Source organism: Leuciscus leuciscus (genome assembly GCF_965113295.1).
Source record: "Leuciscus leuciscus genome assembly, chromosome: 14".
In the NCBI taxonomy this organism is placed as follows: domain Eukaryota; kingdom Metazoa; phylum Chordata; class Actinopteri; order Cypriniformes; family Leuciscidae; genus Leuciscus; species Leuciscus leuciscus.
In genome coordinates, this window is record NC_138738.1 from 21,975,633 (window position 1) to 22,000,818 (window position 25,186).

The following is a 25,186-nucleotide window of genomic DNA, read 5'->3' on the forward strand; positions in this document are numbered from 1 at the left end:
TGTTTTGTTTTGTTTTTTTCACTCTTTTTTACTCACTCTTGATTAGATTATATATAATTAATAATATTAAACTGCCGTTCAAAAGTTTGGGATCAGTAAGATTTTTCAAATGTTTTTAAAAGAAGTATGTTCTGCTCACCAAGGCTGCATTTATTTGATCCAAAATACAGTACAAACTATATTTTATATAAAAATAATAAAAAAAACTATAAAAATATATATACAGTATATATATATATATATGTAATAAAGATAATTGTTATGATGGAAGTCATCTGGGACAAGTGGACTGGGACTGTGTCTGGGACAAAGGTAAATACAGTCTAATACAATCTAATATTTATGTGACCTGAAAAAAATGAAAAGTGCTTGAAACGTTGCAAATCAGGAGATGAATCTTATGAAAGGTTTCTGATGTTCCATTATTCCCTCTGAAGCTGTTAGTCAAAATGTTGCAAATACTAACAGTTTATCAGTTTGTGCTGAGTGACATTACAATGAAATCATTTGCCATACATAATATGCCATAGTGTATATGTTGTGTTGTTGCATGCTTTATTCATTACTATTTGTGTGCTGACTGTGAGAAACTCATAAGGGATTTTCTTGGCACTCTGGGAAAGATTGTCTCTGGAATATCTGGCCCAACTTTACAGAAATTGTGTTTTCTCCCAAGTTATAAAAAACTGGGTGGTGGGATTTTGAATCCAGTGGCAGAGTGGTTTGGACAACCATGTGTTCTCTTTTAGACTGTAAGGTTTATTTTGACCATATTCACATATCCAGATTTGATTATAAAACATATACTGGAAGTGAACAAGATACTTAAATGAGCAGTTCAGATTTTATTAAATTGTTTATGACAAAGTTTATGACAGTCTGCTATTAAGTTTAATATCAAGCTGTGTGTGAGATAAAATTATACTGTCTTTCAGCAAATCTTGTGTTTAACCATTTATTCAGATGCCATTACAGTAAAAGGTCAAAATAAATGTCACACAAGTGTTTTAGCTATGTTTTCCATCATTATAAAAATGTGAAGTATTTTATAGTTTTCCATTCAAAGAGTTGACTCCTCCAAAAAGGGAATATAAGACTAGGGGCCAGATTTAATAAACCGGCAAATTAGAGTGAGAGCACAATTACAAAAAAGCACAGATTTGAATGGAAAGTTCTACGTGTGATTCCGTGATCTACTGACGACGAGCAAATTGAATAACACATCATTTCCATGATGACCAACACAATCTAGTAAGAGCAGTGCAAATGCATATACAATAAGGTTAGCCGCAAAAATACTAAAGAATAGCAGCATTGCTGCTTTTGTTACACTTATCCCACATATATCTTAAGCATGAAGTCCTTTGGCGATGCAGCCAACAATCTTAATCACTCCAACAGTGATGCTGGCATTCAGGCACTGGCACCAAACAGGACATCTGGGTGCAGACAAGCATGACAAAACAGCGCACAACATGCCACTTTACTAATATGATATGACCTAATATGAATTTGTTTCTCGGTTTAGCACTCTGAGGCAGACAATTATGATTGAGTCTAAGTTTTCTTGTCTAAAATTAATCTGACCAGAGTGATGTTTAGTTTATTGGGAGAATAGAGTGTTCTTAGTGCATACTGTACGGTTGCGGCCATGGAGATAAAACACAAGTAGAAAATTTGAGAGGGTTAAGGTGTCTTTACAATAAATACATAAAAAAATGAGAACAATTTTGAGAAGCATCCAATAAAGACAGACCAAAATAGACCAAAAAAGTCTAAAATAACACTTACCTAGCAGCGAATGCAAGTTTTGGGGAACTTGGTAAATTTGAGAAAAGCAAACATGATTAAACATAGAACTGTTACAACGCTACTCTTAGCTGAAGTATGTGATGTGCTTGATTCAAATAAAAGACATCCATTGCAACTGTCAGTTTAACTGTCTTTAAACTTTACATAGGAGAATGTTCATTTTTGTACTTTTTACCTTCTGTGGTCAGTTATCCTCATAAATCACTTGCTATTAGCAGGTGTGGCAAGAAAATGAATAACAGAACAATGAAAATGATCTGCAATTATTTTGATCAGCGATTGACAATTGGTTTGCGATTGCCTTTCAGTCTGACTGAAATATTATGAAAATCTTTGAATCTCTCATACCCAAGTGATGGTCTTATAAGGTGTGGATTCATGAGGACAGACATGTTTTTGTTTTATAAAGCAAAATAATACCTCCAGAGACAAGAAATTCAAATGGGACCTTCTGAGAAAAGGTGAACTAGCTGCCAGTAATTATTTCAAGGATAAACAGTACATCAGGGCCGCTGCTGGCCAAATGGGTGCCCTAAGCAGAATTGGCACACACTACGCTCGCTTTTGGCCCAACAGTGGAAACACGGCTATTGTTGTTGTTTAAAATTTTGGTTTCAAATATATTGTGCAGCCTCAGAAAAATTGTCTAATAATGCGGTTAATGGATTCTCGTCAGTGGAATGTGCCACTTCTGGTATTTTGGTGGTCAGTTGACACAGGTAAATTGCAATCAAGGATTTTTTTTAAATCAAGCAATTGAATTTAATTGAGGAATTATGACAGCCCTACAAATATCTTTACCATGGTATAAAATGCAATGCACATTAAAATAACTGAAATTACGTAACATAAATTGCATTAGTATCAAATCAGACAGATGAGTTGATGGTAATCAAAATATTAACGGAGTTAAACATGTTTAATCTCACCCATTAACTTCAATAGCCAAAAATATAAAGTTTCACATGTTTGTGAACATACCAGAAAGTGATGCACAGGATTCATCTTGGGCTTTTTTCTTTTTCACTTCTTAGCGGCAGACTGCTGTTGTCTTTTCCCGGGCATAGTTGTCCATCAATTATGATAATTTGCAGCCAGCCAAAACATACCGCTAAAATGCATTTTTTTATGTTTATGTTAATATTGAATGAAAGTTTTTTTTGAGCAACAGAGATGGGGGCCTTACGCAAACTGTGCACTCTACGTATAGGGTGTGGTGGTACTGCAGTACATTGTGAATGAATGTGCATGTTGTTGTTGCTCATATTTTTATTCATATACATTTATCCAGTAATTTGTTTTCTTTTACAATTACTGATATCTAAAATAAAGTGTATTTGTGTACACGTTGTTGCTGTTTCAGGCCCAATCTTCAGCCAGAGCACTGAATTTGTCTGTTCCACCCAACTGAAAATTCATTATAAAGTAAAATGGTGTTTCGTAACTCTTCAGTGCTGATAAGTGCACCCTGGGTACCATGTCACTTTTACCATCTGCAGAATGTTTGCTGTGGTTTGGCCGACCTGCCTTACATTCTGGATACCCTCAGCCTTCCATTACTTTTCTAACACTATAAAATATAATTGTTGGGTTGAGTACAAATGAATGGCTTCTTTTGTATTATTACACAATTTGTATTTCAAACCTCAAATCTTTCTCTAGAATTTGATGGTTGGCTATACATGTGTTGACTACAGAAGATAAATCTAGGAATTTAACACACTAAATTCCAATCTGAAAGTTTTCCAATCTGACCTTTTCCTCCAGCTCTGAAACGCTCATTTGAAGTGGAGGATGTGGACTCCTCCTCGCACTCTTCATCACCTCACACACGCCGAGTACCATCCAATGTTCAGCGTTCAGCCATGTCTCCGACCAGTGGAAGATATTACGAACTGGGCTCCAATGGTACCAAGACCCCTGACACCTCGAGGCCCAAGGCACGAACCCCTGAACCTGTGTCACGTAGGACAGAGCTAGGCTTTGACATCTCATCCAACAACAACGGCAAAGCTATTGAAGGATCTCCCAGGTATAAACTAGTACATGTATCGTTGCAATTTTCACATAACTGCCCAGTTACTAGATTTTATTGAGAAGACCAAAATTCTCTTGTGTGGCATTGTCTAGCAATTCCAGTTGTGTGGTCTTGCTGTGAGTACTTTTGGTTAGAATGAGAGCTGAATGAGCAAGCTCTGTGGTTCACAGACAAAAATAAAATAAGACTAGGCTATAGCCACTTAGATGACTGGTTTCAATAATGCTGAAAAGTCAGAACATGGAAGAGTAAAAATGCAAAGATGTTTTCAGGATTTACGGCATCAAAGACTAAGAAAATCTGTTCTTTAGATTCAAATATGCATAATACAGCAGTCAGTTTCTTTTTGTGTGTTTTAAATGAGTCATTGAATAATTTACTCAATTTGTTTAAAAACGCCTCGGTTACGACTGTAACCTCGGTTCCATGAAGAGGGAACGAGCGTTGCGTCGAATTGACGCTATGGGGAACGCTTTGCGTGATGAAGTCTTGAAGCACATGTAAAATCAGTCCAATGGTGTGGCGGAACGTCAGAGGCGGGTGACGTCACGTACCAGGAAGCTATAAAAGCCGGCCCGAAACAGAAAACGAAAGCTTCGTAGAGTCTGAAGTCGTGCTGACAGGCATGAAGGAGATATGGCAAGGTGACGCAACGCTCGTTCCCTCTTCAGGGAACCGAGGTTACAGTCGTAACCGAGGCGTTCCCTTTCAAGGGAACTCGCGTTGCGTCGAATTGACGCTATGGGGAACGTCTATACCAACGCCACCATAGCTACAAATGTCTGTCCTGTGTGAAATCAATTGCGCAGCACTAGGAAGACAATAATGAGTAGAACCTGACGAAGGTGTGCGGTGAGGACCAGCCTGCCGCATCACAAACGTCCTGTAAAGATACTCCTGATATAAGGGCCTTAGAGGCCGCCATACTCCTAGTAGAGTGCGACCGGACAGCCAAAGGAGAAGGCTGTCCAGCCGCCTCATAAGCAAGTGAGATAGCCTCAACCACCCACTTGCTCATCCTTTGCTTAGACACTGGACCTCCTTTGTTAGGGGGCCCAAAGCGAACAAACAATTGATCACTCTTACGCCACAGGGCAGCTCTGTGGACATATGCGTCTGACGCCCGAACAGGGCAAAGCAAATTATTCGCCTCCTGGTCCGATTTCGAAAGGGAGGAGGACCTCCAAGTGCCACGAGGGAAACGAGATACCAAAGGGTCTTTCCCCACAGACATTCCACCCAAAGGAATGTGGTAAGCACCTATGGCTGCCACATAAACCTTTAAAGTGGACGGGGTTAGACCTGCAGTGAACCGGTCCTGCAGGAACTCCAGAACTGTACCAATTGGGCAGTTGACTGGATCCAACCGACGGTCACTACACAAAGAAGTGAATACTTTCCACTTCAGGGCATAAAGTTTCCTCGTGGAGGGAGCTCTGGACTGTAGAATGGTCTCAACAACCTCAGTTGAGAGACCTGACTCTATGAGCTGGGCCCCCTCAGAAGCCAAGCCCACAGGTTCCACAGTTCTGGCGGGGGTGAAATATTGAGCCCCCTGCTTGGGACAGAAGGCCCCTCCTGACAGGAAGCTCCAGAGGATGCCCGTCGAGGAGGGACACAAGATCGGGAAACCATACTCTGCCCGGCAGCGCGGGGCTATAAGAAGCAGGAAAACCCGGTCCCTGCGAACTCTCTCCAGAACTCCCGGGAGCAGAGCCACTGGGGGAAAAGCGTACAGACGTAGCCTCGGCCACGTCTGTACCATAGCATCCAGTCCCAGAGGAGCTGGATGCGTGAGGGAGACCAAAGTCCCTCCATATCAGCTCCACCACCTCGGGGTGGAGCTTCCATTCCCCGGGCCTCGGCCCCTGTCTCGACAGAGTGTCTGCTCCTATATTCTGAACCCCGGGGAGGTAGGCTGCCCTGAGTGACAGCAACTTCCCCTGGGACCACAAGAGGATATGGCGTGCCAGATTGGATAATGGGCGCGAGCGCAAACCCCCTTGGTGGTTGATATAGGCGACTACCGACGTGTTGTCCGTATGTACTAACACATGGTGTCCCCTGAGACCTGTGATAAAGCTCCTCAGAGCCCGGAAGACAGCTAACATCTCTAGGCTATAGAATGCCAGGAACGATGATGGTCTTCCCACAGACCTTGAGATGAGCGACCCTCAGGATCGCTCCCCAACCCGTGAGGGAAGCATCCGTCGTTAGCAGTTTGCGATGACAAGGAGCTCCCAGCACTGGGCCCTGGGACAGGAACCAAGGTTTCTTCCACATAACCAAGGCACGTAGGCATCGCCGCGTGACCTTGATTGTGCGAAATGGGTTGCCCCTCGGGGAAACCCCTCTGGTCCTGAGCCACCACTGCAGGGGCCTCATGTGCAGTAGTCCAAAAGGTATCCCGTTGGAAGCTGCTGCCATGAGACCCAACAGTCTCTGGAACTGTTTGACAGTGAGTAGCTGGCCTAGCTTTACACTTTTCACAGCTGCAAGGATGGAATCTACACGTGGCGGTGACAGGCGCGCCTGCATCGACACTGAATCCCAAACCACGCCTAAAAAAGTGGTCCTCTGAAGTGGAGAAAGCACACTCTTCTTGGCGTTCAGCCGTAACCCCAGCTCTTTCATGTGGGCGAGAACAACATCTCGATGTTGAACCGCCAACTGATGAGACTGAGCTAAAATCAACCAATCGTCGATGTAGTTCATGATGCAAATACCCTGGAGGCGCCGAGGCGCCAGAGCTGCATCCACGCATTTGGTGAAAGTGCGGGGTGATAAAGCCAGGCCGAATGGAAGAACTCGATATTGGTATGCTTTGCCCCCGAAAGCAAACCTCAGGAACTTCCAATGACAAGGACGGATGGAAATATGGGAATATGCGTCCTTGAGGTCTATCGTGACAAACCAGTCCTCGGACCTGATCTGTGACACGATTTGTCTCAATGTTAACATTTTGAACTTGAGCTGAATGAATGACTTGTTCAGAACTCGAAGATCTAAAATGGGACGCAATCCCCCGTCCTTCTTTGGAACTATGAAGTACCGGCTGTAAAACCCGGTTTCCCTGTCGAAGGGAGGTACATATTCTATGGCCCCTATCTCTAACAGAGTGTTTACTTCCTGTTCCATAACCAGAACCTGCTCGGGGCCCACCACTGTGGGCAGGACCCCCATAAACCGAGTTGGGCGTTTCTAGAATTGTATCTGATACCCTTTTGCCACGGTCTGCAGGACCCAACGAGAAACATTTGACAGTAGCTTCCACGCTGTCAAAGATTCTACTAGAGGTACCAGCCTCTCGAGACTGGTTTCTGGATTGTGTTGCCGGCGCACCGGCAGGGAACGACCGAACAGACTGCTCTAGCACCCTCCTCAGAGGGGGCGGGCATCCCGAGGCCACTACGTTTCCGGGTGGACCTTGAGATATGTGCTCGCCGGAGACCGCTGCGCCCTGTAACACCGGAGGCGGCAGGGTTGGCAGAACGGTCCCCTGAGGGCACCGAAAAGAGACGGCACCGTGAAAAGAGGTGTTAACCGCTCTGCTTCGGGGGGACTACCCTCATTTGTCCTGAGCCCTCAGACATCAGGACTTTTTCCCAGCAGCCTTCTTGGCGGTAATAACGGTCCGCAGATCCGTTTTACCCCTCGAAGACTGCTGGGTTTGAGAGCGCCCTCCGTGTCCCCGAGCTTTTTGTGGGGGAGCACGGGAGGAAACGCTCTGTTTCTGAGTTGCACGGTGCTCAGCGCTCTTTTTAGATGAGTGAGGCTGCTCCCGCTCAGCAGCCTCAATGAAAGAACGGCGGGGGAGAAGTTTCTGAAGTGCAGCTGCCTGTTTTGAAGCTTCTTGTGATTTAGCTACAGCACTGTTAACTGCATCTCCAAATAACCCTTGAGTGGATACTGGTGCATCTAAAAGAACATGTTTTTCTTTGTCCTTTATGTCACTTAAGTTGAGCCACAGATGCCTCTCAGTGGCCACCAGGGCTGCCATAGAGCGGCCGATGGATTTAGCCGTCTCCTTAGTGGCCCTGAGAGACAAATCTGTGGCTCTACGCAGTTCAGACACCGTATCAGCACTAATACCCCCGCCATCCTCAGAATCACCCAATAACTCAGCCTGGTAAGCCTGCATTATGGACATTGTATGTAAACACGCTGCAGCTTGACCGGCGGCGGCATAAGTTTTATGAACCAGGGAAGATGTAACTTTTACTGGCTTGGATGGAAGTGCAGGAGCCTTCAGAGAAGATGCCGTTGCTGGAGAGAGATAGCTCGCGAGCGTCTCTTCCACCCTCGGCATCTCCCCATAACCATGCTCTTTATAATTGTGAATGGATGAATAGTGTGATGTTTGTGCAGTATACACTCGATATGACACTGGTTTCCCCCACGATCTCGACACCTCGGTGTGGAGATCGGGGAAAAACGGAAGGCTTCTGCACTGAGGCTGTGCATGAGATGGCAGGAAACGTTCGTCGAGCTTGCTTTTCGAACGAGCGCCCTGCCTATCTTCTGGCCACTCAATAGATAATCGCTCGACAGCTCTAGTGATAACATCAAGCAATTCTTCAAACGCATGAGACTGAGGTGGCGAATCCTCAGACTCAGCGTCAATACTAACAACGTCCAACTCCTCAGAGCTGGACAATTGCAGTATTGGTGCCTCCATCGGGGGGGAAGAAACCGCAACGCGTGCTTCCACACCCCGATGAGAGGCACTGGATCTATCAGAAGGAGGCTGAGATAAGGCAGAGCCCGTCTCAACATCCACTGATAGATCCATTTGCGAACCCCAGGTCTGTGATTGCCGCCGTGCCTCGGCAGCGGCGGGACCAGAGCCCTGGGGAACGCGATCGGGATTGAACCGAGCCAAGCGGGATCGGAGCGAACGCAATGGAAGCGCGTCGCAATGCACACAGTCACCACCCTCGAGTGCTGACTGGGCATGCTCCTCACCCAAACAAACAACACAAAGAGCGTGAGTATCACCTCCCGTTAAATAACGCGGGCAGGGATGGACACACACTCTAAACTGCTGCTTGCTCGCCATACTGAATATATATATATATATGATATAGACAGACAACACCAAATATACAGACAGATTTCACACAGAGCGCAACTGAAGACTCAGAAAGCTTTCGTTTTCTGTTTCGGGCCGGCTTTTATAGCTTCCTGGTACGTGACGTCACCCGCCTCTGACGTTCCGCCACACCATTGGACTGATTTTACATGTGCTTCAAGACGTCATCACGCAAAGCGTTCCCCATAGCGTCAATTCGACGCAACGCGAGTTCCCTTGAAAGGGAACTTTCAGTAATGAACAAAACAACACTACTGTGTGTTGCTCTGAGACATGTAACTGTTTTGATCCTGTTTTGGTTTTGTACAGAACTACATTTCGTGAGCTTAGAATTATAAGGTTCTATCTCCACTTTTGGTCGAAATTGAGTTTTTGACATAATCTGATCCATTAGGTGTTTATTAATAATCCGTGTATCATTCGTTCAGTCGTTTTTTGATTTAATATTGAAAGTAGAAAAATGAGAAAACAGTTCCTTTTTCGATTTTTCATTTTTTCCCAAAAAACGAAAAACAAGAATTCAGCTTTAGTTTTCGTTTTTCGTTCTGATGTAGCAAAATTAATAAACAGCTTGATATTCGATTTCTACACATGGGCGGGAATGAAACGCCCTTTTCCTCTGATTTGTCAGCCGAAGATCAAACTGTCCCGTCATCAGTTCAGTTCTGCACTGCAGAATAAGAGTCCTCCGTTGTGCGGATTCTTAACGCGTTTATTGCAACTTTTTCATATTTTTTCCATCAACCAGACTAACGATTGGCTCGACACAACCCGTACTGGGGAATAGACTAGACAGGGCTTTCTTCTGTGTAGACCAGAGTTCTCAAGTGCCAGGGGTTTGCTATTTTCCGAACTGTAAAGTCACGTTTTTTTATTTTTTTTATTTTTATTTTTTTATCATGAACCACGCTGTGTTTTAATCCTAAGTGACTATATAATGCATTTTACTTAAAATAATCTAAATGTTGACTTTCAAAAGTAGGCGCGTCAGAAGGCTATTCACTCTATTTTGGTTCATTTTTGGTGTGCGCCAGAAAGATGTTCAAGGAGTTTGAGACGCAGCGCATCATGTTGTTTTCTTTATTTTTTAAAGGTCATTTGTAGTCATTTTGAATGTACACAAATAAAAATATAAATTTTACTGCTTCGAATGACAGAGTATTAAACAACAGAATATTAAGTTATTTCCCCTGCTGAGCAACAAACGAGATATTATCATTCGTGCTATAGATACGCACTTCCAAGTGATGGCGCTGGCGCATCGCTCGCTCACACAACAGGCTATTATCAGTTCACTTCTGGCATTGCTAACTTGACATCGCAGCCTATTCATTATTAAAATAAAACACAGTCAACCAAATATATAAAAATTATTCTGCTTAATTTAATTGGTCTTTTGTACAATATAAAGGCTGTGCTGCACAGTCCTACTTGCTGTTATTCCAAACTCATTTCCCTTGCTGTGAAGATGATGATTTAGCATATACGTGTATATTGGGACTCGACTGAAGTACGAAGCCTTCTTTACATTACTAGTTAGCATCCAAATGTTACATTGCAAATATGGAAACCTTGGACCGAATGAGAGATGCGCGAAACCAATGTCCGTACAGTTTCAGTTTCAATAAAGGACATAATAGGCTATTATTATAAGTTATTAGGTTAGGCTATATTTGTATTATACGGGCTACTTATTTTTCATTCTTGTTGTTTTCTGAATACCATTCATTTAAGGATTTGACATAGGCTACAGTAAGGGGAAGTAAAATACGCACATAGCCTATATGTTATTAATAGTGTTTATATGTTGTATTTTATTTACGGTCTTTTACACTATTTCTGAATAGGCTAATAATAAAATGCGTTTAAAGTTTCCCTCTCAACATGACCGTGCGCTGCGCGCAAGCGCACATCTTTGAGATATAAATTAATACATTTGAATAAAACACAAGGCCTACATAATAAAACTCAGAAGAGTATGTATTTTAATATCTCTGTTGTTCTCTGTTCTCCGGTTGTTAGATAGTCAGTCTGAATGACAGTTCATGCGTTTACGTTAAAATAGGCCTATTATATAGTCAATGCATTATTCTTTTCTTTGTGTATTAGTGTTAAAAATATTTAATTTACAACTAATTATATTGATTTATATCTTCATTTATTATTAAAAAAATAAAATAATTACTGGGTGAGGCGACCATGGTAGGCTTAACAGCCGTCATTTACCCTGCATACCCAGCTGATGCAATATCTACACAGAAGAAAGCCCTGTGTCTGGTTGTTTGATGAAAAAAAGATGAAATGTAGCCTAGTTGCAATAAACGCGTTAAGAATCTGCACAACGGAGGACTCTTATTCTGCAGTGCAGAACTGAGGAAAATCTTCGGCTGACAAATCAGAGGAAAGGGGCGTTTCATTCCCGCCCATGTGTAGAAATCGAATATTCAAGCTGTTTATTATTTTTTCTACCTCAGAACGAAAAATGAAAAATCAAGCTGAATTCTTGTTTTTCGTTTTTTTGGAAAAAATGAAAAATCTAAAAAGAAACTGTTTTCGCATTTTTATACTTTCAATATTAAATCAAAAAACGACTGAACGAATGATACACGGATTATTAATGCCTGTGTGGTGTTATGTTTGTAAAAAAAACAAAAAAACATTTTGTTAGTAGTTATTAAAAAAATAAAAAGGTTCCATCTCTCCATTGCCAGCTGGGATGTAAAAACTTTGATGCTCAATATCTCAGAACTACCCTAAACGTAGATAGAACCTTATAATTCTAAGCTCACGATTTGTTGGTGAAGCAAAAATATAAAAAGTAACTGCAAATATTGTGTCTAAAATGTAACTTTAATATTTGATATGAATAAAAGTAATAAAGACTGTGGCAAATTTGTACAATCTCCTTTGTACATTTTTGTAACATTTGCTTATGCTCCCCTGAAGGTCAGGTTTAGGAGTGGACCTTCATGACATTTAACCTATAATCATACATTTTTGTACAAAGTCATATGACATTACAAACTTGTATAATAGTTCTGGACTCACATTGAACAGTTTTAGAAACCAGAAAATAATATTTGAGTTACTTAGATTTTAAACATCAGTTTTTATTTTGTTTCTGCTCAGCCAACAAAAATAGTGCTGGACAAGTGAACGGTGAAAAAGTGATACAAACAGTCCTTAGTTCTGTTATCTGAAAATATGAGCACTCTTGTCCAATCAGATCAGAAGATCAGAACTAACAGTTGTATAATTCAGATTATGTAATGCTTAACTAAAAGATAAAATGTTATTGTGTCCTAGTCCTGGCACTGCCCGGTTTGGGCTGAAGAGACCAGATGTATTGGGCCACAGCAAGACGCCTGAGACGCAGAAGCACTCAGTCACCTTTAGCAAGACACTGGAGACCATTGCCCCCATCACACGTGCAGCATCTACCATTGTTCCTCATGCCAGTGCTAAACTCCCAGAGACCACCTTCAGAAAGAGCGAGCCACCGAGTCCTGGGGATGGATCAGCAAGAAAGCATGAAATCAGTGTCACCAAAACAGCAGACAACAGAGGTCATGACAGTCTCCACCATCCGCCGGTTACGACAAGGTGTCCATCGCCAAATCACGTCGGACGGAAATCCCCTGGTTCTGACGGGCATAGTAAGTACAGTCCAATAATATTTATGTTTTTGGTCACCGTGTACAGTATATTGGGTGTTTTTAACTACAATGTACTTACATCAAACAATAATGTTTGGTACAGTGTACTTATTGTGTTTATGCTGGATTGCAAAACACTATTGAGGTGGGACACGGCGGGTAAGGTTAGAGACTGGTTTCATGGTATGATTAGGTTAAGGGGTAGGGGATTATAGAATCTATTAATTATAGAAATTAATTACTGATGTAATCATATGTAGGAATTTAAAATATATATATATATAAGTACAATGTAAAAACATGTATGTACACAGTAAATGTATTGTATCAAATGGATAATTTAAATCTTAGTCCATAGTAGTATAAACTACTATAGTAGTAGTATAGACACTCAAAATAAAGGGAGCATATGTTTTTTTTTTCTCTCTCTCTCTCTCAGAATAGAGGAATTAAGCTTTAAGATAACCACCCAGCTGGTCAATGGTCTTCTCATAGGAATTGTTTTAATATTTCCAAGCAAATTCAATGTTTTTGAACCAGGCAGTGGTGCACATTTTGGGCCCTATCTTGCACCCAGCGCAAGTGACTTTGTACACCGACGCATGTATCATTCCTATTTTGCACCCGCGCAAAGCGGACTTTTCCCTCCACAGAAGCACGTCGGTAATTTAGGAAATACACTTGCGCTCCCGGGGGCGGTTCAGCGCAAAGAGGAGGCGTGTTCCGGCGCAAACGTTCCTTCATGCTATTTTGCAGGTTTAGAAAACAATTGCGCCACTAACCAGGAAAAAATAGTTTAAAATCAGTGGCGCGTTGCGCATGTTATTCAGATGCTATTTTAAGGGCGCATGCTTGGCCATAATCAATGTAGCGTGTGCACAACGCGCATACACTTTGATTCTCTCATCTACACAGAAGCGGCAGTTTTCATTTTTGCAAATCATACATTATTACGATAGATAGATAGATAGATAGATAGATAGATAGATAGATAGATAGATAGATAGATAGATAGATAGATAATTTATTATAAAAGCATACATCTAGCTTACACATTTACCCAAATTATCATACGCCTGTTTAACCGAAGTTAATTTGGGTGGGTTTCTCCATTTCAATGTAACTTCTCTCTTTTACGGCCGTGACGAGAGCGTTGCTCTCCTTGGCTGTGAAGCGCTCCTGGCGCGCGTCTGGCAAGTCCGCCGTTACAATAGCAATCCGCTATGGAAAAAGCGCATCTGCTCTTAAAGGGAATGTGAGCTGACGCTCTGATTGGTTTATTTCACGTTACGCCCAAACCACACCTATGAATAATGAAGCTACTTCAGACCAACCCATTTTAGATTTGCGCCTGGCGCAAGAGTCATTTATCCCGCCGGGAAAATAGCAACAGCGCCGAGACCCGCCCACAAAGTTACTTGCGCTTTGCGCTTGACACTTGCGTTTCAGATCGTTAAAATAGGGCCCATTATGTTATTTCATTAGCATTATTTTCTTTGGTCTGTCACGAGGTGCCCTGGTCTATGTTGGATCCTATTATCTTTAACCTCATCTCTTGCTTTAAAGGATGTTCAAACACTGTGTGAAACATAAATGCCTGTCATTATTGTTATTGAGAGGAGTTATTCCAGTCTTCTGCTTCATGTGATTTTGACTTTCTGTGCTTCATCCCCCTTAGCCTGAGCTCCAAGCTTTTCTGTTCTGTGTTTGATCTCAGCTGGATACTGAACTTACTCTGACTCTGACATCCTGAATGGGCCGTTGAGTTTCGGCCCTTACTGTCCATGAGAAATTAGCAAGATGCAAATGAGCCATGAGTGGAAGAAAGCTGCAAGGCAGCCGTAGGCTTACTCTGTCTGGACTGGAGACTTTCAGTCCAGCTGTGCTTCAGACAGCCTTCATACTGAGACATAAACATACTGTGGTAACTCAGGATCACAAAGGACCTGAGGTAGAGGAGAACTGTGTTGAATGAGAGGGGAAGTGGTCATATTTAAGTCAGTGCAGCTGTGGAGTATCTGAAAACTTTAATGGCATTTGTTGCTGAAACTATAAAAAACATCCACAGGCTGTTTATGCCAGACTTCATTTAAAGTTTAAAATTGTTATAATGAAGGCTGTTGTTTATTTAAGGAGCATTAAATGTGATGGATATTCTGTCGGTTTTATTTATATTGGGGATAATGAAGGAGGAGGGTTTTGAGCACTTTTATGAAAGGTGGAACTATGGCTAAAGGTGGAACCTTATGGCTTAGTAGAGGTTACAGCAGGTGTACAACCTACAATCAGCTTACCATGTCTGTATATGATGTAATATGCAGTCTGAAATTGTCTCTGCCTTTGTGGTTGTGAGTTGAATATGATGTTCTAGCAGCTCATGTCACATGGAGTTCATTGCTTTAGGAAAGACTGTTAAGAAAAATATATACATAACCTACAAATATTCTGTATTCTTCCACAGTTTACGTCATAATGCTTTTATAAAACACATGTACATCACAACCAGGTACACAACCAAACATTGACAGAACACACACAAGAAATGGCACACATCACACATGTGGAAGCTCTCTTGGCCAGAGGAGTTCCTGTAAATGCAAAAAAACAGAGGAAAGAACAGCTGCAGCCAAGAATGATCTAATGCCTAAACAGACACACAGTGTGTGTGTGTGTGTGTGTGTGTGTGTGTGTGTGTGTGTGTGTGTGTGTGTGTGTGTGTGTGTGTGTGTGTGTGTGTGTGTGTATATACATGAGGACACAAATGTGTATAATGACATTACAATGTAAACATGGTTTACGAGGACACTTCCTGGCTTGACTTGGCTTTGAAAAACTTTTTTTTTTTTTTTTTTTTTTGAAAATGCTAAAAGTTTTCTGTGATGGGTAGGTTTAGGGGTATGGTTAGTATAAGGGGATATATGTGTTTATACCATGTGTATATTGTGTATGCTAAAGTCACATTTTGATTGACTTCTAATTCCCTGAAACCAGTTTTACTTTCTAAAATAACTGAAGAAAGCTTTTAGTGTTCCAGTTTATTTAAATCGGAGATGCTTGGTCAGAACCCCAAAGCACACTATTTGTAAAACTACAATTAAGATCTACAATTTGTAAATTGTTGCTTTATAGGTTGATTTGTTTCTTTTCTATCTAACTATACTCCCTATATTACTCTGTGTGTTATGCTGTTTAGCATCTGTTAATGAGTTATACGCTACATCATTTCTTGAAACTAGCATACATATCTTGTAAAAAGTTTAATGGATCTTAAAACTAAGCAAAAGTTAAGTTTGGCTTTTTATAAGCATTAAATATTAATACATTTTAGAATAAAAGTCAACTCAGCTTGTTTTAGGAGTTTGTATTTAAAAGAAAAGGCCTACAACGGCCAGGTTTACAATGTTGCAGGTTTAATAAAACTTAAAGGCATAGGTCACCCAATAATCAATATTCTGTTATTATTTATTTACCTTCAAGTCATCCCAAACCTAAAGACTTTTGTTCATCATTGCAACACAAATGGAAACCTGAGAGATTTCTGTCCATCCACTGAAAGTCAATTCAAGCAAAACTTTCAAGCTTCATAAAGACATTGTAAAATGAACTGAGCATTTAATCTAATAAGTAAATGATGACAATCTAATATGCCGCTTACTAAGAATATATATATATATATATATATATATATATTTTTTTTTTTTTTTCTGTACTAGCTCACCCCGAGACACCATGAATGTGAAGCACCACTGGCACAGAAACATTACTAATTTAGTGCTCATGGGTTCTCTTGTTCTGATCTGCCCTGAGAAATTATATAATTTATATAAATATCATTGTTGTTTTTAAACTTCTTATTTCTGATGTTCTACACAATTGAATGGTTCATGTGAAACTATTATCATTTAGTATGCATTAGGTTCACTTTACTTAATTTTATTTTGTAATTGGTGCTTGTGTATTCACTTGCGTGTAGTTACTTTTATGTATAATTACAGTACTATATAACAGCTGTATATTCTGTATTTGGCACTATACAACTATATAGTATACCACAATATAGTATACAGTACAGTAAAGCTGGCAGGGCAACATCTAACTATAGTTTTGTTGTGAGTGTGACAGATTAGGCTCCTTCCTGTTCATTCAGTTTTTTGGGGGGCAGGAAGTGACCTCACATCAGCTTGTTTCACGTCCTTCCTTCCAATTGTTTCTCCTTGATCTGACATTTAAAGGGATGGTTCGGAGTAATTTCAACCTAGGGTCCTTTGCACCATTACCTCGAGCCAAACCACCCCACCAGAAGCTTTTTTTTCCCAATCCAAGGTTGTTTCTCGTAAATTACCCCACTTATAATGCCCAGAATGATACCAAACTTCTACAGTAGTACAAATAGGTTCTGTACTCATCAAACGAGGCATTGGAAAGTTTGTAAGTACATCAGGAGTTAATTTAAATGACACTTGCCTGATGGCTTATGATACCGCTAACCCGGATGTCGAGGTCACTTCCGTGATATGGGAAAAGCCCGTAAAAGTCCTGGCAGAAAGCGAGTAGTGTAACGACGCCCAGTTCCAGGAATGCACTAATATTTTGTTGGTTGTACCAGTTTGCAACAATTATTAGTTAACACTAAGTTGTCAACACTTCGGAAAAAAAGAATAAAAAATGTGGATATACCAAAAAACGTAAAAACGTTGTTACACTACATCCTTATGCATCGCTTTCTGTCAGGACTTTGACGTGCTTTTCCCAAATCACGGGAGTGACCTCGACGTCCGGGTTAAAGGGATAGTTCACTTTGAAATTAAATTTTGGTATTGTAATGCGTGGAGAGAAAGATGAACCAGGAGCGAAATACAGCCACGTCCAAGTGATCTGAGAGCGCGGGCGGGTATAGATATATACAATAGAAGTCGCCTTGGCGACTGCAGTTCATTGGAACGAAACCGTAGCCAAGGCGACATCTAGTGTATATATCTATACCCGCCCGCGCTCTCAGATCACTTGGACGTGGCTGTGTACAAGAGGTAAAAACGATATAAATACTGTTCGTTTTCTCACACAAACCGCTCGTTTCGTGTCTTAGGCCATCAATGTGTACTTACGATGGGGAATTGTTTAATTTGGACGATGGGGAATTGTTTTAATTTGGACTCTGTGCATGCCCTTTGAGGTGGTGACCATCGACCTGCATTATATGACTGACAGACAAGAACGGTTTGACCTAAAAATATCAAAATTGAAACTACTGCGGAAAAAAAGACACCTACATCTTGGATGCCCTTGAGGTAAGCTAAAACATACCAAAATTGTATTTCAAAGTGAACTATCCCTTTAAGCAATAAGCGGGCTCGAGGTCATGGTGCAAAGGACCCTAGGTTGAAATTACTCCGAACCATCCCTTTAAGAGCCTGTAAACACATGTAGTATATTTTGTAGTTTTTGTAGTATATTTTGATTTGCTTTATTTACATTTTCTATAAAACCTCAGATCAGATCAGCCTAAATCCAGAAATGTTCAATCCAAAAATCAATGTGATTTTTTTTAATGTTACTACTGTTTAACAGGCAACTGTCAATCCCCTGTTTTATTTAGATCTAAACTTGGTTTTCTGACTTATTCCTGACCTTAGTTCATATCCCAATCCATGGTTCCCTCCTACAGATCATGTGACTCATCCTTATTGCAGAGGTTTCATTTGAAATCTTTTCTGTTGGGTCTGTAACAAGTATAGCTGTGTCTTCTGCTTCAGTGAGGTCATACCCAGACCACCCATCCAAACGTTATCCATAGACGAGAGAGAGGGGCTGTCAAAATCGTGATAAATTGATTTTTATCAACTAAGCGCCTCCTGCTGGTGCCTTAGACCCTCTGCAGAGTGTTTTGACTGGCTCCATGCCTCATCCTGCAGATGTGTGTGTTTGGTTCAGGTATTCCCTTCACTGTGCAGAGAAAATGTCCCTACAAGAATAGTAATACCAGATATTTTTTTCCTTGTGCTGATTTTTATTTAATTTTTTTGTCCCTATGAGGAAATCATACTAAATTATGTTGCTGTTTTTTTTTTTTGTTGTTTTTTTTTTTTGTAAGGATTGTGTTTACGGGTTGGGTTAGGATTAGGGGATATAACACACAGTACAGTCAATACAGTATAAAAATAATTATGTCTGAAAAATCATCATAAAAAAATGGACTCTTCTCACCAGCTGAATCTGTGATAAAGAGAGGGTGTTTGAGATTTGTAAGTAGAAAAGAGATATTGTTTTCATTGTTTTTTTTTTCTTCTGTTTTGTACTCAGTTCTGTGATACTGCTGTGGATTCATCGTGATGTGAAAGATGTTTTGTTTTATAAATTCACTTTCAACATAAGATACTGTAGCAAGGGCAAGTAGAATAGCGAAAGACCTTTCTGGCTCTCAGAAGTCATACTACTAGAGACAGCAGAGAACTATTAGAAGTCATATCAAACCATATTCTCTACATTCTACATGCATGCAAAAAATGCAATATTTTTTATTACAAATATATAAATCAATCAATATATATATAACCAGTCATTGATTATAAATATATTCAATCAGTAAAAAACGCCTTGATTATTGTTACAATATTGATTATTGTTATAGGATACAACATATCCTCTTAATCATGGATTTTAAGGATGACATTACAGGATACCAAAGACCCTAAAATAATTGTAAAAAAAAATTGTTCAATGTGTAATAGGCAATTGTTTACAGATTAAATACGTTTTTTAAAGGGATAGTTCTCCCAAAAGTGAAGAATGTTGGTAACCAGACAGTTGATGGGACAGTCAGACGGCAGTTGATAATTCACAAAAAAACATTGACAACCAATCAGAATTGACCTAACTTTGAAGAGCTTGAGCATTTAACTGTTACTGATATCACCTTGGTTACTATTGCAACCTACATTCCCTGATGGCGGGAACGAGACGATGTGTCGATGTAGTGACATGAGGGGTCGCACTTGGTGATACTTCAGAAAAGTCCAATGAGAATTAGTGAGTGGAATTTGCATGGCATTCCCCCGACATACGGGTATGAAAGGAGATGGCTTGCTCCACTCATTCAGGTTTGTGCTGAAGAGCCGAGACAGTGTCCTGACCATTTCAGCAGGTATTTCATGGGTTAGTTCACCCAAAAATGAAAATTCTGTAAGTAATTACTCACCCTCATGTTGCTCCAACCCCGTACGACTTTCGTTCATCTTCGGAGCAGCAAAGTACAGTAAAGTTAAGTTGATGTGCATCTCTCTCTAGTCTGTCTGTATGTCTAACCCAGCTGGGCAGTGCATCTTTTGGTCTGTCTGGGTCTTGCTTGCTAATACCGGCCACTTCCAGGGCTGTGTTCTGTGACTTTGTGCCTGACAAAAAAAAAAGTGAGAGTGAAATATAACTAAGTTTGATAAATGACAAAGAGCAACGGTGTTTGTTTATAAACTGCAGCTTGTGCGTTAACATGCGTTCATATGCGCGTGCACGTAATGAAACATGCACTTTTCAGCAGAAACATCTGTGGGGACCAGTACAAAATGGGCGTGATGACGCACCTCATAGGCACACATATACGTTTACAACGAGACAATGCTTATCTAGTCTCCAAGTCAGTTTAGTTACAACTCTGCAATAAAGCAAGATGGAAAGCAATGTATTGACACTGACTATTGATTTATAGGTTATACTGCATTTTAAATATTGATTGGCTGGGCATACTGGTCAATATGGATGCACATCCCTCAGTAAATAATAACCATCAAGTATCAAGTATTGCTTTTATCATTTAAAACACAGTGACATGCTATGGCAAGCCATTTTTTATATCAATATTAAAGGTCCCGTATTATGCCCCTTTTCACAAGATGTAAAATAAGTCTCTGATGTCCCCAGAGTGTGTATGTGAAGTTTCAGCTCAGAATACCCAACAGATAATTTTTTTACAGCATGTTTAAATTGTCATTTTTTGGTGCTCAGAAAAACGCGCTGTTTTAGTGTGTGCCCTTTAAATGCAAATAATCTGCTGCTGGACGACACAGGGGGCGGAGCTTCATGAGCTCGCGCTCAGTCTCTCAGGACAATTTCATCTCACGGAATGATGATAATATCAGAAACTCTCAGTAACGGTGTTCATTTCGAGTCGGACAATAATGCCTACAGAGTCAGAGTGCTGTATAGAGATGGAACAGGTATAGTTTAGTATAGTAATAGTTTAATCACGGTTAATATAACGTATTTGTCATCTGCCTGTATGTATCCATTATTTATTAATAGCCTACAAGTCTGCTGTTCGGATCAGATCCGAATGATGATCAAACATATACTGATGAGTTTAATAAAGTTTATTGTACATCACACAAAAGATGAAGCATCAGTTTTACTTCAGAAAATCACCGTAAGAGCTGAGTAAACAAAGTAAGTTATAAGAAGTGCGCAAGTACATAAACGAATTTCGGTAGAGTTGAGGGAGCATTCCTGTGGGCGGAGGTTAGTCAAAAAACTGTTCTAGTGACGTCATTAAAGAAGGAAGTAGAGGGATGTAGTCCAAACGAGCCGTTCGATGTAGGCGACTTCTGTTAAATAAAATATCTCGCTTGGCATTGAACTTTGAGCTTTATAATTTTACAGATATTATTTATGCTCTAACAGCAACATTACACACTAACTAAAGTTTGAAACATGGGATCACGAAGAACGGGACCTTTAAATTTGTACTATTTAAAATGTGAATTCTTGATATTAAGAATGTACTTTTCTAGTAAAAATGTCTATTTCTGATATCAGGAATTACAGTTTCAATAGTACTAGTTAAAGGAGGGAGGATTGTAGTGGGAGTACTGGGGTGTCAGGAAGTGCCACATAGGGAAAGAAGTCTCTGTGGTTGGTTCTGCCTGAGACAGGAGACACTCACACCCGCAGTGACTGGGCATAGGGTTTACCAACAGGGAAACTGAACAGTGGAAAATACATCATAAGGGATTACCATCAGGGAATCAGCTCATATGGAGCACTCAACCCAAGTACACAATCTCACCTGAAAAGAGGCATACTATGAGTAATGGGCCAGGAAGCAAAATTCCGATGAGCTACCAATGAGCGCTGGAGAAATAGGATGTCATCCAGGGTTTGTTGTAAACGGGGAACTCACATGGGCAAAAAAAGTGCACATTAACGCCTTAGAGACGGGGAAGGTGCTGTATGCAAATGCTACACCCAGCCAGTTGGGACAAACCGACTCAACCCAGAGATTGTAAAATCTTGTGAAGGTATTGGGTGTAGCCAAGCCTGCTGCTCTGCAGATGTCTGTCAGGGAGGCGCTGCTTGCTAATGCCCAGGAGGGTGCGACACCCCAAGTGGGGTGTGCCTACACTCCCAGGGGGCAATCCATGTCCTGGGTTTGGTAATGCCAAAAAATAGCATTCACAATCCACTGAGTTTGGAGATAGCCCCTTCTGCTGTCCCTTGAAACAGACAAAGAGCTGCTCAAAGCATCTGAACTCTCTGTTCGGTCCAAAAATAAGTGTGCAGGGTGCACACTGGACATGGCAGGAACTTGATCTCTAAAGTGGGTAGTGAACTTTGGGCACATAGCCAGGCGGGGGTCTCAGGACAACGTGAGAGTGTACTGGACTAAACTCAAGGTATGATTCGCTAACAGATAACGTTTGCAGTTCCCTTGACTTCAAGGCTCAAAAAGAGCTCTCTGGGGGGCCAGGAAGACCAAAGAGAGGTCCAAAGAGGAAAAATGACACGGCCTCGGAGGATTCAACCTCCTCACGACTCTGAGGAACCTGATGATCAGGTTGTGCTTCCCTAAGGACTTACCGTTGACTGCGTTGTGATGTGCTGCTGTAGCAGCAATATACACCTTCAAGGTGGAAGAGGATAGCAGCCTCTCCAGCCCTTCCTGCAGCAAGAAAGAAAGCACTGACCCGTGGTTCTTGGCCTCGGGAAGAACATAAATTAGTGAAGAGACTCCACTTCAAATATTTGCGCAGTCCGCAGAGTCAGCTGTGTGTCAGGGCATCCGTGCTGAGTGGAGCTCCTCTCAGAGAATAACATAGAAGGCAGAGGGAGGATTCCACGGAAGCAAACAGATATATTGGTGCTTTGCCGAATCAACTCCAGATCAGCTGGACTACCTGGGGATGGAGTCTCTACTCTCCACAGAGCATCACCTGTCACGAGAATGAATCCACTGCACAACTGAGGTCACTCGGGATGTGAGTGGCATGCAGTGACTTCAATCACTTATGTACGCCTCCATTGCCGTGTTGTCTGTCTGGTCCAACAGATGCTTGCCTTAGATTGATGCTGAAACCTCCACAGGACCAGCAATACAGCCAGAAACTCAAGACAGTTGATGTGTCAATGGAGTTGGGCCTTGTCCAGGGTCTATAGACTGCATGCCCGTTGCAAACAGCCCCCCAGCCTGACAAAAACTCGCTTTGACACTTTTTATAAATTAGTAATGCCATAGTAATGCAAGGTCTGTCCAAGGACTGAAAGTGCAGCAACAGATTGGTGTGATGGTCACACATAGTGTGCCATGGCACCAAACCAATCTCAGGACTCAAGTCTTAAAGCAACACTAAGTAGGATTTTTTACCTTCAAATAATGTTTCCAAAGTTGTTTCAGTGGTTCATCAAGTCGTGACAGGGTGAAAGGCACTTATGCCACTGCTTTGCGGTCCTTTATCTAGTATATCCACGCTATGTAAGATTGCCAGATCGGGTCGCGTTTCTGTAGTTCTAATGAGACATAAGAAAACTACAAATTTGACTTGCTTTATGGACCAGGCCATTGTTGATTCCAAAGCTGGTGCTTGATAAACAGCGAGCGTGCACGTGCACACTCCATACCAAGAAAAGAGATGCTCTGCACCAAGGAGAGCTTGTGCTTTTCCAGTTGACCTGAAACCCCAACCGGATGAGATGCTAGAGCACCAGGTCCCTGTGTGCACACAATACTGTAGATCTCAAGAGTGTGCTAGAATTAGCCAGTTGTCGAGATAGTTAATAAGGTAAATGCCCACTTCCCTTAGCTGTGCAAGAATTAGCATTCCCTTAGCATTCAGTGAAAATTGAGAAATGAAAATACACGTCCTTTAGGGCTATCGCTGCAAACCAATCTTGATGTTGAACCCATCCAAAATCCTGATGCTGAAATGTGCAGGGCCAGATTCAATACTTGCAGATCTAAGATTGGCAGCAAACCTTTCTTCATCTTGGCTGGAGAGACAGGCTCAGTCACGTCCTTCAACACAATAACTGCGATCTCTGGACTGCAGGACAGATGTGTTTTCGCCTGAAAATGAAAACAGCAGGAAAGTTGTGATTACAATGTTCCCATGGCCATGCTCTCTCAACTCGGGAGGTTGTGAGATATTGCACACGTTATGAGTCAGTTAACCCAATAATCGCATCAAAGAAGCTGGTACACGGCACCACTGTCCTGCATGGTAGGGATGGAGAAATGAAGCCTCTTGAAGCTCTGAAGCTTTTCTCTGATTAATTCTCGGATTAATTCAATTCTCTGATTGTTTCATCGCGTCCGACCTTGACGACAGTGCATTCAACAAACGTGAGAGCATATAGCCTTCACAACTAGCACAGTGTATGTAAGGTGTATGTAGCCTATTTACAATCCAGTTCAGATGCCTTATTGTAACATTATGCTAGCCTACATTACAGTATGTTTACTTGACACTTCTTACCATTTGTAGGTCAGATGGACCTCGTCCACCACAATCCACACGAGGTTGTCCCGAAACACTCTGCTGCACAACATCTCTTGCCATTTCGTGTTGAGGAACCAGGACTTAGGACTGCCAAATATCAGCTGGCATCGACCACTTCAAATTAATTATTCGTTTTCAGTGCCAAGTTGTGGAGCTGAGAGTCCGAGCTTTGTCGCTTCCTTGACCTGATCCTCCATGAGGGCTACCAATGGAGAAATAACCACTACCAGGGGGCTCTCGCTAAGACCCGTTCGTTTAGCCACCAACAGGGCAAGCTAGTATATCAGACTTTTGCCGAATCCAGTCGGCAAGACCGTGACAACATCTTTTTTATATATGAAGGCTTTGAGTGTTGTTCTTTACTCGGTTTGTAACAAAAAGGAAACGTTCAAATCGCTTAAAACAGATAGCTGATTTGAACGAGTGATGTTCTGGATGTTCCACGGCGGCAGCCTTCTTTGTCATTTACAAAATCTGCTTCAACGCAGATTATTCAAGCACGGATTATTCAAGCACAGATTATCCAAGCGCTATCATCATTGTGTAAAGCCCGCCTCAACGTTTGTGATTGGTGCCTCGATTTGGAAAAATTGGGCTCTTGGCCAGACGGACTTGCTGAGCAAATCTCAAATTTGCCGGAACTTCATCAGGGTTTTCCCAGGCTAGGTAAAGGGAGTTGTAGCAAGAGAAGTCTGTACATTATTAGACCAGACCAGACAATGGTGTGCAAGTTGTGTGTGGTATATATAGTGCAGATAAATGAGGAGGTGCAGGTGCGTTGAATCAGTAGTTCGGGAAGAGTGAATGAGTGGGCGGAGCATGCAGATCT

At 41.4% G+C, this 25,186-nt stretch overlaps 1 protein-coding gene across 2 annotated transcripts in view; it reads left to right on the top strand.

Moving 5' to 3' along the window:
• The window catches only part of septin9b (septin 9b), a 100,649-nt gene that overhangs the window by 29,623 nt on the left and 45,840 nt on the right, over nt 1-25,186 (top strand). For both annotated transcript variants that reach the window (XM_082136892.1, XM_082136893.1), the window contains exons 2-3: nt 3,580-3,844; nt 12,249-12,598. In XM_082136892.1, the coding sequence (XP_081993018.1) occupies nt 3,580-3,844; nt 12,249-12,598 (615 nt within the window). The remainder of the gene's footprint in view (nt 1-3,579; nt 3,845-12,248; nt 12,599-25,186) is intronic.